At 37.2% G+C, this 14878-nt stretch overlaps 1 protein-coding gene across 3 annotated transcripts in view; it reads left to right on the top strand.

The window, feature by feature from the left end:
- TSPAN14 (tetraspanin 14) overlaps nt 1-14859 on the top strand; it is a 40340-nt gene extending 25481 nt beyond the window's left edge. For all 3 annotated transcript variants that reach the window (XM_087764174.1, XM_087764172.1, XM_087764173.1), the window contains exons 4-9: nt 2780-2926; nt 3782-3952; nt 6656-6781; nt 8460-8504; nt 9033-9152; nt 11074-14859. In XM_087764174.1, coding sequence (XP_087620300.1) covers nt 2780-2926; nt 3782-3952; nt 6656-6781; nt 8460-8504; nt 9033-9152; nt 11074-11145 — 681 coding nt within the window. In that variant the 3' untranslated portion in view covers nt 11146-14859. The remainder of the gene's footprint in view (nt 1-2779; nt 2927-3781; nt 3953-6655; nt 6782-8459; nt 8505-9032; nt 9153-11073) is intronic.
- The last annotated feature ends 19 nt before the right edge of the window (nt 14860-14878 follow it).

Raw genomic sequence — 14878 nt, 5'->3', positions numbered from 1 at the left:
GGCTGCATCTGGAGTACCGTATCCAGTTTTGGGCTCCCCTGTGTCAGGCAGGTCTTTTCCAACCTTAACTTATTCTATGATAAAATGTACTTATTCTGTAGCCTGCTGTTCTTTGTGTTTGTACACAGAAGTATGTAAACTGTCTAAAAGTATATGCATGTAACTTGTGTTATGATCAGTGGCAGTGCAATACTGTGACAATCAACATCCAGTTCACAGAACTTCATTATAAGAAATCAACTCTGTCCTTGTCAGATGTGTTTTGTAGTTTCCATACTAGTGTATCTCAAAACAGTAAATGGTTTGGCATTTGTTAATGGGCTGTATTAGAGATTTTTTTTTTTAAAGACAATCCATGTTTGCCCTCAGTTGCCAACTCACTTCAGTTGAGATGGTGGCATAATGCTTACAAGTGTTAAAAGAAAATGTAAAAACAAGTTAAGCATGTACAGTTTAACTCTTAATTCACTGTTCTAAGTGACTGAAAGGAAGACTTAAAGGCTGAGTTTTATTCTTGTATTTTTTACACTGACTTCAGGTATCAGACCTCATTTCTGCATACCTGTAGGAAATTTAGGTGCTGTTGTAAAGGGCAGCCTGTGCTTCAGAGGGCTTTTACCACCCTGCAGATGGCACAGGCAGAAGCATCCTTAGAGAGATGTGTAAGGTGGAATGAGATTGTCCCCTGAATTAATTCTTTTGTTTACTTACTTCCTTCAGGATTTTTCACTTAACATTTTTTGTTAGGCAACCCCCCCCCACACATCCTTCTTTTGAAAAGAGAATGTTGTAAACATCAAATGTGAATATGAAAAACCGTTGTGAACCAGCAGCATCTGAGAGTGAATAATAGAGCCCAGTTCCTGCCAACTTTTCTTCATAACATGCTTTGATCAGAGGAAGTTTTCTTCCAAAAGATGTTGCTTGAGCAAGCGAGATTGTCTGAAAAAAAAGTTTGAGTTTGGGTGCGGGAAGGAGATGGTTGGAAATAGTTGTGAAAGTTTCAACATCCTGGTCACACAGTGCTTGGTTTCGTAGTGTGTTGATTCTATAAAGACACCAGATTAGCCTAGCTAATCTTGGCATGTCTTCCTTGATTGTGGGGTCTGAGCCAAGTTTTGCTTAGGCGAGACTCTCATAATTAACCCAGGAGACCAAGTTTGATAGTTAGCTGTGAGGTCTTACAGTTTGTAAGAATGGAAACATGTCATTGGTGACACTAACTAGAAAAGTCTTTGCTTCCCAAGGCTTTCTGAATGCTGGGAAATCTATATGCTGTGACCACTTCTTAATGGGCTATTTCAGCTGTTAATCACCAGCTGTTGCAAGGCAATTCTGCATTCTACAGTTAAATTATTTTTGTTAAGCATTTAATTACAAAGCGATACAGATTTTTCCAAGGTATTCTCTTAGGATGTATAGTCTTTGCACTTAACTCTAGCACAAACACCTCAGTAGCAAGATGAGAATTTAGTCCCTTGACAGAATTAGACTGCTTATATGAATTGCTTTACAAGTCTCTCTGATATCTTTCTCTTACACTAAACATAGTTAGCTTGAGAATATACTTTATAAAGAAAAAAACAAAAGGTAGTAAACATGTAATTGATATATTGTACTCTGATTTTTGTTATTTCTCTGTTTAATAAGGAAGTACTTTCCCTTTAAAAATGGTCTGTATATTGCTGATGAGTGTATGATGAACACTATTGCAAAGCTGCTTGGATGTCCCTACAAATTGTTCTCGTTAACTTTAAAAGTTTCGACTGTTTGTCCCTTCTGTCTTCTGCATGTTGCATCTTGTTCTTGCACATTATACAAGAAGCTTATATTATATGTATTCGATGGAATTTTAATGGTAGCTGGTATATAAACTTTATTTCTTTAAAACCTAATCTAGAAATAAGGGCTTCACTGTGTTACCATTACATTTAAATAGACTCAGAAATTCTGTCCTAAGATCTAGGCAGACAGGCTCAATAGGTAAGAAAAGTGGTGTCTCTGGATAGTTAACAAAAAAGAGAATATTGACGCTAAATTAGGCAAATTGCAAGTGTCTTTATAGGGAATAGATAATTTATTTTGGTGTAAGAATTTTGTCTGGGGTAAAAGGGGAGTATTTTGAGTATACTTCATTTTTGCAAGATTTTGGGGGAACATTCCTAAGACTATTCAGCAGTAGAAGGGGTATAACTAAAATGTTGAGAGGAAGAATCTGCTTCCCTTGAAAACCAAAACAAGATTTTGTTTCTCTTCCCTTAAAATGTCACCTGCTTTGTAGTTAAAATGTCTCTCCCTTTCCCTCAACATTAGGATTAGAAAAATTATTTTCTTAATTTTTTTGAAGAGTTTGAAATTGGAGTGCCCTTCTTATTGATGCATTTCAAGTTAATATAAAGCATTAAGTCTTTTGCCTTGAAACTAAATGAGTATTCAGTGATAGTATTGAGCTTTTGGCACCATCTTGTGGAAGCTTGTTTGGCAAATAGACCTAGGAGAATGTAATTGGAGAAGTTGAGTGCACTAGATTTACTTATTAAAAGAATTAATAGCTATAAATTTGCATTAATACTTCCTCCGCTAGGGTTAAGAAAATTGGTATTGTCAATAACCATTTTACAGCAAGACTTTTCCATGTGGGTTGCTCCTGGCGAGCTCAAGGGTTTGCAACCAATTCACTTGGAATCATGTGGAAATCATGGACATCCATAAGGAACGTTAAATGAAAAACATGCTTATAGTGGTCACTACTTCCTGTTATCCTGTTTTTCTCTTTCAGGGTGTGTTGTCTGATCTGACGAAGGTGACTGGTCTTCATGGACTGGACCCAGTGGTGCTTGTCTTAGTAGTGGGAATAGTGATGTTTACTTTGGGATTTGCTGGTTGTGTAGGAGCACTGAGAGAAAACATCTGCCTTCTGAAGTTTGTAAGTAACATCGTTATATGAGTGGATTATTATGTGTGTGAAAGCTGGGAACGATGGGTGAAGAACTAGTAGCAAACCCAGGTAATTAATTTATAGAATTTGTTTTGTTACAATGTGCATGGTAAACTTACTCCCCTGATGAGCCTCTGAGTAATGGTATTAAAAGCAGTTTAGGTTCAAACCCGTGTATATTTCCCCCTTTCTGGAAAATGTTTCTTCCCTTTTTCAGTCATTCTGCTATATAGTGGTGATGTTATAGTATGTATACCAGAATCTAACATTGTGTGTGTAATATCACAAAATACGATGTTCTGGAACATATTTAGTAAGTTAGGAATTACTGAGAGGAGATAGTATAGTGGCTTAGGAGAACAAAATCCCTTAAAAACTTAAAGTTCTTCTAAATGTTTGATGGGCAAAACTTGGGGACTTTGATGTGAAATCTCCTAAATGGTTGTTTTTATACTGAGGTGTCTTCTTTGCTTTAGATCTGAAAGCAGTTAAGCTGAACAAAAAATTATAAAACTGGGAACAGTCCAGTAAGTAACATCAAGACTACCTTAGCCCTGTATTTTGCAGATTCTCATTTATTAATATTTTCACAGCTGTGTGTAATGACTGTGGTATGACTCTCATTTTACTGTCAAGTTCAGGTGACCAAAACAAAAAGACAACTCTACTTCTTGGGGGTTTCTTTACATTGTATTCTCATTTAACAGGCTGTGTTCTCACGGTATCTGTACTGAGTGAGAATTTTAACCTAATTCTCTGTCTGTTTCTGGTGGAGCTGGAGTAGGGATGCATTCAAAATGAATGGATATTTTCTGATTTGGGACTTTTTTATTTTTTTTACAGTTCTGTGGAGCAATTGTGTTAATATTCCTGCTGGAGCTGGCAGTGGCAGTTTTGGCTTTCCTGTTCCAGGACTGGGTGAGGGACAGGGTGAAGGAATTCTTTGAGAATAACATTAAATCCTACCGAGACGATATTGACCTCCAGAACCTAATTGATTCGCTACAGAAAATCGTAAGTTCATATCCTGTCACTTCTTTCCAGTGTTCTAGGAGAATCTGTATTTGGAAGTTTTCCTTTATGTTACAGATTTATCATATTGTGTAGCTAATAGTGCTGTGTTAGAGAAGTGCTGTTTTGATCTTTCTGCATTGAAAGCATCAGGGAGGCAAGATACTGAGATACAGTGCTGTTCTAACTGTGAATGTGGAAGCTCTGCCAAGCATCCATCTGCCTTTTGACCTTCTTGACTTGCTCCCCTGTTCTGATCACTGTTGCACCAGTTTAAGTGAGAAGTGAGCAACAAAAAAACTTCTTATCCTGAAAAAGTTGTGCAGTGGTAGTCTGCACTCTGATTTTAGGAGGCAGTGTAGTCCTATACAGGGATGCAGCGCAGGGCCTTTTATCTTCTGAGGTGCACCTCATCTTGAAACAAAAGAGGATTTTTGTTAACTGGGAAAGGCTAGTCTCTAGTCAGGCAGTTGTCAAGGAAGGTTGAAACAATTTTACGCTCCTGTGGTCATAAAATCTTCAGTTACCAGAAGACAGTGAAGTACACCAGGAGATGACAAGGCCTGTGCTAATAAGGGTCTGATGGCTTTCATTCAATCAGCTGCTTTTGTAATCATGCCCAGGAAACAACCAGTGAGGGTGACTCTTCTGATTTTTGTTTATTTGTGTGTGGTTAGAAAAATATATATGGAGAGAAACAGGGTACATATGTGAGTACTTCACAGAGAGGTATAATGTTGTCTCCTTTATATTTTTGTTCCCTTATGAAAGAAGGTTGGTTTTGTCTGTCTTCCATCTTCTAGAAGATGATGTTTAGAAATCTGTGCTCACAGCTCAGGTTGATAGCAAAGCGTGTTTTAGAGTGGATACCAGTTTGGTCAGCTGTATATTAACGAGCAGCTTACCTATCCTGTTCATTCACTTCTTGCGTGCATTGATACAGAAGCATCCTCTGACTAAGCTTCCTGGATGGATTTCGCTGCTCTTTTGCTTCAGCTTGCGTTCTTAAGGGCACCTTTTTGTAAGGTAGGGCTCTTCCTGGAAAAAGACCAACACCAGTAATTGTCTCGGTGTTGTCCGCTCTGTTGTTGCTCATTGTTTATCTAGTCTCAGTGCAGTCAGCCAGGCTAATATGCTAAGCTGATTTACAGTTGAACTCCAGTTAAATACTTTTCAAAGAAAATCAAAGGCTGAGCTTACTAAGAGGAGTTCACTAGCCAGATTAACAAGCTAATAAATCTGAAAAAGGAAAGACCAGAAAAATCTCTGAATTGGCCTGTCGTTGATCCATACCTGAAAGTACTGAGGAAGGAGGGGAAGTATGTAATGCGGATTAGCTCTGCAAGGGTTGAACAACAAGATGCAGCAGTGTGTTCAAATGCCTCACTGAAGCCCATCTTCTAAGGAGCCATGTTCCTTAGGCTGACTTGCTCTGTTCTCCATGTGTGTCTTTGGACCCAGAGAGCTTTTTGTAGGCAGCTCCTTGCTCTGGCTAATTATATTACTTTCAGGCCTGTAGGTGACCTCATAGTCTGTACCTTACTAAGGCAGATTAGCATGTTTAGTGGTTGTATGGCTTTTTACAAAGGCATGGATGTGTGACAGAGGAGGGACTAGAAAGACAAAAATGCACCTCTTTTGCTTTCTTCATGGTAAATGTATTAGTGACTTAAATTTTTCTTGGTGTTTTTTGTATTCTGACTGTTATGTTCAGCTCTTTTTAGTCATATTTCCTGTGAAAACTATGCATAAACAATTCTGCTCTCTGTTCACATCCGTGTCTGTCACAACTTGATAACTTCTGAATCCATTTACTGACTTGGAAGTTTTGGTGATCTTGCAGACAGTTAGGTTAATACAAGTTTTGAGAAGACAGGCAGTGGGCAGAGAGGAGAGAGATGCTAGAGATATCCCAAGAGGATGGAACTTAATGAGATGAAAATCTGTGTGATGGTATAACATTTCAAGTACTCAAATTATAGAGAAAGGTTTGTGCCCTTAAATATCCAGGCCAGTAAACTGCAAAGTATAACTTAATAAGAAACTAGCTTTCATTAGTTCCAGGAATTGAAGATTCCTTGAAATGTTGGTATTTCTCCAACCTGCAACTATGGTAATTACATTACACTGTTTAGGTCAAGAAACTTATGTGAAACAGTTGACTGACCTTTGAGCTAGTGAGACTACCAGTTAATTCATTTGGATATGAAAACCTTCTCATTTAAAAGAAAGGAAGGGTATTCACAAATGTTTGGATGCACTTTTTACAGTAAACAAGGAGAAGTAAACTTTGTTGATTCATCAAGATTTAAGGATGGAGTCACAAATTTAAAGAAACATTTTTCATAGTTTTTTTTCTGGTTTTGGTTGACTTGGAAATAATGGGGTACAAAGCATTTGTATAAACTTATTTTGTTGCACCATTTATGGATGTACACTGATTGCACCTAGCAATTGCATCTAAAGTGATAATTTTTATGCTTTTGCTTGTCATGCTGACACCTATTTCTAGGAGCGGTATGCCAAATGTATTGCTTTGATTTCATAGAGCCACAGTATTGATTACTCATTTTTTACTCTGATGTTGCCACTGATTCTGCACAGCCTTAGAGAAAGTGAAGATGATGAACAAATATCATTTCAGAGAGTTCGTTCAATTGTCTCTAAAATACCCCCAAATGCTAAGTGTGTGTTTATCTGTTGCAGAACCATTGCTGTGGTGCCCAAGGTCCAGATGACTGGGACTTTAACATATACTTTAACTGTAGCAGTGAAAGCAAAAGTCGTGAGAAGTGCGGTGTTCCTTTTTCCTGTTGTATACCTGATCCTGCCGTAAGTTGTTTCCTGGCTTTGTATTGCTCTGATGTTGTTGGAGAGTTATGAAAGGAAGACCTTCCTGAATGTGGTGCGATGACTAGGGCTTTAAAAGGTCTTCTAAATGATCAAAAATTACTCTTGCGCGGACAAACTCTTCTCATGTTTCTTTTCCATCCTTCTTAGAGTCCGTATGTGGCAACCTGTTATACAGCTGAAAACTTAATTGTCACTGGGAATTCAAGCTATTTTTGTATGGCTTGAGTCTGCAAGTATTGGTGGCTGACTCCCCCCCCCCCAGTGCATTGTTTCCTTGAATTCCTGGCCTCTGTTATCTAGCTTGTAAGGACCTGACAGCACTGTCTAAGCAGTGTGTTTGCCCCAGGTGGAATTAATTTTACACCACCCCTCTGCCAGGCAAGTAGGAGTAGCTCCATTTGCTGATTGTTTATCAGCAACTAGTAAAGTGCTCGTGCACAAACTCAGTTTAAAGCATTTGAGTCAATTCTCTGTTTTTGGCAAAATTTAGGTACTTATTGGTTAGATCTTGTTTGCTAAACTTGAGGAATCTGACCCTTTAAGTGGAAGCCAAAATGTGGAGGTAGGAACTAACATGTAATGCTTTATAGCATCAGTGGGAATAGTTACAACTCAAAGTGAGTCCAGCAATCCTCGTGTGGAGCAGATAGCCAGTGGTAGGTTATACTAAGGCTTTTGATTGTCTTGGAAATCAGCCAAGGAAAGACTGGGTCAGGGAAATATTCCATGTTCAGATTCCCCAGTAGTTATTTTCTACTTTAATTTGAAGCAGTACTATTCCACTGCAACTTTTTCTGTTGCTGGCGTGTATTTAGAGAGACATAAGTATGTTTAAATCTTTTTTTAATATGAGATTCTACTCCTAATATTTCAGTATAACTCACTATGCATTGTGTAAATTATGCTGTAATTGTGTAATACACATGTTTTCGTAAGTCTCATACAGAGGAAACAAAATGTCTTAAAAGAAATGTCTTTACATCTTTCGAGATGATAAATACTGTCATTGGGTTGTGTGGGGTTGTGATCTGGAAGGTGTTTATGGTCTTCCTACTTGAAGACAAAACACTCCAGTTGCAGATCCCAAGACTAAGTATATCTTGGAGCTGGGTTATGTGTGAGACTGAACTATCAATGGTGGGGGTCCTCAAGTGGGTTGCAGCTGTTACTTGTTTTAACTGATTGGGATAGCAAGTTGTATACTGCTTGAAATGATGGAGTTGTAAGGCATATTTCTCCACTGCAGGCATAAATAAGTCAGCCTGATACCTTTATTGTTACTTCAGTGTTTAGGTGGTTTGTGAAATAGCTAATGTGAAACTCACCTTGGAAATGCAGATGTCTTCTCTGTATGCTGGCAGTACAGTTGCTATGCTTCATGTTAAAAAGTCCTTGCTAGTTGGAAGCCAAGTGATAGAAGAAGCTGGGATTTCTCGTGGAGGATGTTTTCCTGCTAGTATACACCTCTGCTTTGTCATTACTTTTCTTGTCTTCTGCTAGTGCTTTGCTAATTTTTTACCAAAAATGCTTCTTAAATTGATTGGCTCTGACAGTCCTGATTTGTTTGTCTGTGAATCTAAAAGACAGAAAAAGTTCCTGTGAACAGAAGTGTGTAGAACTCAATTGATTTATTTTAAATCTTTTTTTTGCTTTGCAGCAAAAAGTTGTGAATACGCAGTGTGGCTATGATGTGAGAAAGAAGGTAAGGTCCTGGGATCTTGCTGCCTGTCATGTTCTGTGTCTGCATAGGCAAAACTATAAAACCAGTAGAATTGCTGATAGATATGTCAGCTTAAAATTCTGGGAACTAATTGACTGTGCTACATCATCCTATAAGTAGAGTGTGGTAGAGATTTCCCTTTGCTTAAAGTGAACTTCTACTGTGGGAGGGTGGAGAAAAGTGATGGAACTTGTAAAGGTAAAAGGAAAGGTGTGTTTCAAAAAGGGGTAGGACTTGTGTTTCAAATGGGCATTTCAATTATTAATTCTAATAGTCTAACTCTGAATTCTATTATCTGCTAATTCTGAAGTATTCTAATAACAGGATCTGCAGGAAGTTGCTAACATCAATGTCTGACATTGATTTAATCTGGGCATATATGTATTTCTGGCTTCTGGTTAAAAACATTACTGCATAAGTGAAAAATTGTTCGTTTAACTCTATCATATGATTGACTGATCTTATAATAAACTTGAGCAGAAAAGTAATATTCTTCCTTTCTACATTCAGAGCAAGAGTCAATGGGATGATCAGATCTTTGTCAAAGGATGTATCCTTGCTCTTGAAGCTTGGTTACCCCGAAATATCTACGTTGTTGCAGGTGTCTTCATAGCTATCTCACTGCTTCAGGTTAGTTGTTTTTGTTAAGCTACTTTGAAAAAAGTTTCAAGTTTGCAGATACAGATGTGTTGAAGGTAAAAGTAGTTGTGGAGAGAAGTACAGTAAATATTTTGACACTGGAATTTTTATGTATGAGAATAGTATGGCAAAAAAAATATAGGGATGGGGACTTAGAGTGACAATATCTGATATCAACTAATTTAATTCTGTTGAAATCATGTTCCTCAAAGCAATGAAGGTCGTTATAAAAATATAATGCAACTATAATACATACAGTATATGATGATTGTGATTTATATTGTTATATATTAATATAGCAATATTCTAATATGTTATTGTATAATAATGTGATACAATAATATATTTCTTACATCTTAATATACCGTAAGGGAGGAGAGATCTTCTGGTAATCTACTCCAGTAGATCTGAACTACAGCCTTCTATCACAAATATGAAATTACTAAAATGCAATTCTGTCCTTCATGCTCAGATTACCACTCAGCTGGCTGTAAGTGATGTGTAGCATACTGCTCAAAAAAGTTCAGAAAGTAAGAGCTGGGAAATTGGTGAACAGGTGGCAAATGTGATAGTAGCAGAATGAGATGAAGGAGTTGCTGTGACTTCTTCCAGTATCTTGCCGGTGCTTGGTACATCAAAGAAAAAGAACCAAAATACTCAGTAAAACATGAGAGGTTACTTCTTTTGAGGTGGATCCTGCTTTCTTTGTGGCAGTTGTTTACACTTACCTAAATTTCTTTGCTATGGTACTGCTTCACTTCAGTGGGAAATAACAAACTTGTAAGTCTGCTACAGAGTGTATTTTCCATTTAACTGAAAATAGTTGAGCGTAGAGTGCTGGCAGAATACCTTTTCCCAGCCATGGCAATACTGCCCTCTGTTGCTTTGGTTTTGATATTTTATCACAATCTAATGATAGTGCTTCCATGGCTTTGACAGATGATGTCCTGAGAAAGACACTTTCAGTTAGGAAGATGTTCAAGATATGAATTCTAATCTTTTGGTAGTGTGTTGACTGACAATAACTTGATGATGTTCTTATTCATGTCCTGAGTCTCTGTGAAAGTGGTTTCACAGTCATTTGTATTTTCAAATTGGGTTGGTCTTGTGCATTAAACTATTTCATGGTGGGACTGAGAGTTAGACATAACCTGTCCACGTCTAAAAGAAATCTTTTGGCTTTTCCAAAACTTCACCTCAGTCTTTTGTTGTTTTTCTGAGAACGTTTCAGGAAATGTGCTGAGTTATGAATTTATCTTCAATTTGTAAAGGAAGATTTCCCTGAGAACTTGAGTGAATGTTAAAATTTCAAATTTAAATGCCTCAGAATAATCTGGGACTTTTCTCACTACTCTTTGTGACAAGAGTTTCATTTTAGTACAGGTAATTGTACATTCTGTATGTATTTAAAAAATATTGATCAGAAGATTGACTAGATTATCCAAAGTTGTGGAATGAATGAAAATGCCTGATTTGTAATTTTAGTAATAGGTAAGTGTGAGTGTTACAAGACTCAAGTAAACTTGGCTAAGTGAATTTCTTCCAGCTCTAGGGCATCTAGAAGCTTATTATTTTGAATGCTCCTGAAGCGTTACATGAAGACATCTTTTTCTCATGAGTTTAATTTCCTGCAGGATTCTGCTACCTTTATTACTTTTTAGTAATAGCCATGCTTTGACGGATGATCCTGGCAATGAAATGATATCTGAACCTGCAAACACTTCATGAATGCATATCTTTATTCACAAGAGCAGTTGCACTGATGTCAGTACAGTGTAATAGGAACACATAAGATGTAGGTTCCCATTCTGCAATAATGACTAGTGGTAATAGGCTCTAACTTTTAGAAACATCTTGCAGACTGGTACAAGTGTTTCATCTCACAAATGGTTTGTTTTTTTTGTCTTTTTAGATTTTTGGGATTTTCCTAGCCAGGACATTGATTTCGGATATTGAAGCTGTAAAGGCAGGTAATGCCTTCTGAATATGAAAGCAGACACGTTGCAAAAAAAGTATATTGTTACTCATTGGACACCAAGGTGGAAGAAATGCACAGACCATAAACATTCCTGTTACTAAAAGCTTTTATGTGGATTTTACCCTGCTCATGCTTTTTGTTAGAAGCTGGTACAAAAAAAAATCTCCGAACATACACACACACCTGTCTACCTTTTTTCTAATGAGACAACTCGGTGTACCAGCATTGATCTCTGAGGAAGAAATGGAAATTCCCAAGACATTGGTGGAACAGATTTTAAAGATTGTAGCAGGGAGACATGAAACTGCTGTAACCTTCTTTCCTTGAAGGATTACCATGAAGATTGTTCTGTTTTCACTCCTGACTGTCATTAGTCTTAAAATGTAATCTTTTCAGAAGGTGTGCTGACTTTTTCAGAATCTTGAAGTCAGTTTAATCTCTACAGTAGACTCATGCAGTCGTTTTTTGGCAAGATACTCAACAACCATAATCATCGTGGTATTGCAAATTGGAAAAAAATTTCACAAATCGTCTCGTCCTTTAACTGATTTTCAGTTGTGCAGAAGTAGGGGTATTTCTGCTTGACTGGGATTAATGTAGATGTTTCAGGAGTAGGAACTTGTGCTCAGCATCAGAGCTTGAGTAACCCACGCCATTTTGAAAATGCAAGCTTTTTCTCAAAAGGGGAAAAAATCTGACTATTTGTAGCATTATATGTTAGAAATTTCCATTTCAGGCAAGGGGGTGTGAATTCCTGATGCTGTTTCTGGTCTGAAAAAAATGTAAATATTCTTTATTTATAGAAGGAAAAAACTCTTTAAAAATGCTTAGCTTTTTATTGATCAGTAATATGTTTAAGAAGTGCTGTCTGCAGAAATTTCAAAATGCAGCTTGTTTCACTAAGTAGCAAGCATGCTTAGCTGTTGATGGTTTTTGCCTTTCCTCTAGTTTCTCTCACAACTGCTATATTGATCTTCACAAGTCCTAACTGCTAATATCAGGACTGATGAAAAACATTTAAATTCAACATTGATCCCTACTGAAATCTGTTTTTTAATGAGGAAATACACATTTAGTGAAAGGTCAGTTGTTGAATTTTTAAATCCTCTGTAAAGCTATTGAGTCATCAGTTCTGCTTGTATTCTGATACATGGTTCAAATGCCAGTCACAATATGGTGAACCAGAATGATTTCTTCACAATAATTTTCTGCATCAAACTGAACTAGTCCTGCTGAAGTAAATTTTTTTTTTTTTTAATTTTTATCAGAAGAAAACTAAACTATCTTCTTCCTGTCCTCCCTTCTTGGGGTTCAGTAGATGGATCTGTAATTTGGTAAGAGTTCCAGTCTTTTCTGAAAGACTTTGGCATAGTATTTTTAGTTTAAGATAGAAGTATGGGACTGAAAAGTTCTTGGAAGTAGCTGTAGCTGTCAATTTTACTGTGGACCATATAACTAACGTTGTTTACTGCTTCCAGTGACACCAATTTTTTCAGGGAGAGCAGGTTTATTTACAGTGCCTAACATAGTGTAAATTTTAGAAAAGTATATATTTTTATAATGATATTTTACTACATGTAGTCTGCCTGAAGGATTTAATACTTGTATTTCCAAAGTATATGACCTTCTTAGGAAGCCAAACTTTTAAATATCTCTCTAATGTAATTTTTTCTATTATGCATGTATTAACAAACATTTCACTGGCAAAAGCTGATCAACAGCAAGATTGTTGTATTTTATGACTGTCTGTATTGGTTGTCCAGACATCCTTCTAGCTTTTAATCTGTGAAGCACTTCACAGACAATGCTGTACTTCTCATGTGTACTTCAGTTCAGCTTTCAGAGTTTTTTTTCTGGCCAGTGATAGAGACACAACAGGAAAAGGAAGCTTGTCTAAGGATGGCTGATTTCCTTACAGTAGCAGAGAACAGTCTGCTATTACTCATCTGAAAAATCTGAAAGTAAAATCGCTATAAGTGCACTGTGACCTTTTTTTAGCTTGGTTATACAACAAAGAAACAATAGTAGTAGGTCACTGAGGGGAAAGCAAGAGGCATTTCTTCTGTAGAGCCTTGAATTTGAGATCTGTATTACTTATTTGTTGAATCTAATCCATTAGGAGCAGCCAAAAATTTGCTGCTGTTGCTGCTACTTTGCAAGCAGCAAAGCAGTATCCAGCAACCTTTGCTTTAAACTGTGGTGCTTGAAACTTTACAACACATCATCAACCAACTTTCTCTGTTAAGGTTATGTGTAATAATCTGATATATGTAAAATCGGAGAAGGATGTTTTTCTATTTGTAACTTTTTATTTGTAAAACATTGCATTGAAAATTTGCATCTAGGGAGTATGTTTCCCTTTGTCACTTTTTGATACAGAAAGCTCCTAATGCTGGGAAGTAATTTCAGCAGTTGGTGAAAATCATCACAGTGTCAAAGATCTGTGGAGTTCACGCACTGAAATTAGGTGCCGACAAGAGTCAGTGTCATGGATCAGGATTCCAGTGTTGGCAAATCTTGCCAAGTTGCCTGAAGACAAATGAATACTTGGTTTCTTTTTGAAGTACTGTTTGTATGCAAAACAGAATTTAATTGAAGTGTTGTCTTTTCACATTTTCTTCTTACTGGCTTTGGCCATATTAACACCAGCTTTGTATCAATGCTTCAGTTATTTGGAACTGAATTCAAGAGAGCAACTTCCACCTATTTGAGGATCTTTGCATTCAGAGTGATTTGTTTTCACTGTGGATAAACTGTGCTTATTCAGTATCACTTTTAAAACCCTGGGGTTCTAGACTGGTTTACCCCTAGACATTTTGAAGTGCACCCCCATTGGTGGTACACATGGCTAGTGTAATTTCAGACTTGGAATGGGAATACTTTCTTACCACTTCCTACTTAGTTATATTTAGCACCTTCTCCGCGGACCTGCAGTGACTTCATGGCTAAAGATTTAGGTTGTGGTTTAAAAAAGTCTTGTCAGCAAAAGCAGTTGGGTGTGAGCCTGCCTCTAAAGCCTTGAAGGAGAAGCAATTCAATGATCTCACAAAGAGGTTTGATAAATTGTTGATGTGAGATTTCAGTGGTTGCATTTGGAACAACTCCACAAACACTACAATGGAAACAAGGTTTTTAATGAAGATATCAAATATGAGATCAGACTTGAATAACGAGACTGAGAGAAGGAAACTTTTCAGTGTGATCACTTTTCTTTCTCGGAAATGAGCACAATTTATTTCTGTGAAGCAATGTATTTATTTGTATGTTTGACAGTACAACTGCCCTTTTGTTTCTATTAATATACCTGCATTTGGACACAGTTTCCCTGTATGTGAAGAGGAGGATGAATATAAGCACTGAAAAAAGTACAGTGACCAAAGGAGCTTCAGTCGCCTCCTGAAAAACTGAACATTTCTTCCCAAGGGGTCTTTAGTTTTGGTGACCCTCATACAGTGCCACGTGGGTAGACTTGTACCTCCAGTCCATTGCGGTTGATGTGGCAATTGGCTTATACATAGAATTGCTGTGGTTTTGGTCTCCCCATTCCATCCTTTCCTCTTCCTTCCCCCTGCTGCCTCTGGGTTATCATGCAGCTTGAACACTTTTTAGCCAGTGGAAGGGGAGGTTCTGTCTCTTCTTCTGAGTGACTTTCAGTATAGTTTTTTTTTTCTCAAGCCTTAAATTTGATTAAATAAAATTTTAATGTTTTGTACTCCTGGAGTTTGATTTCTAAGATTTG

The sequence above is a fragment of the Nipponia nippon genome, unplaced genomic scaffold (genome assembly GCF_047370975.1).
Source record: "Nipponia nippon isolate SJK-2023a ecotype South Korea unplaced genomic scaffold, ASM4737097v1 scaffold_3, whole genome shotgun sequence".
Taxonomy (NCBI): domain Eukaryota; kingdom Metazoa; phylum Chordata; class Aves; order Pelecaniformes; family Threskiornithidae; genus Nipponia; species Nipponia nippon.
This window is presented reverse-complemented; position numbering and strand designations above follow the sequence as displayed.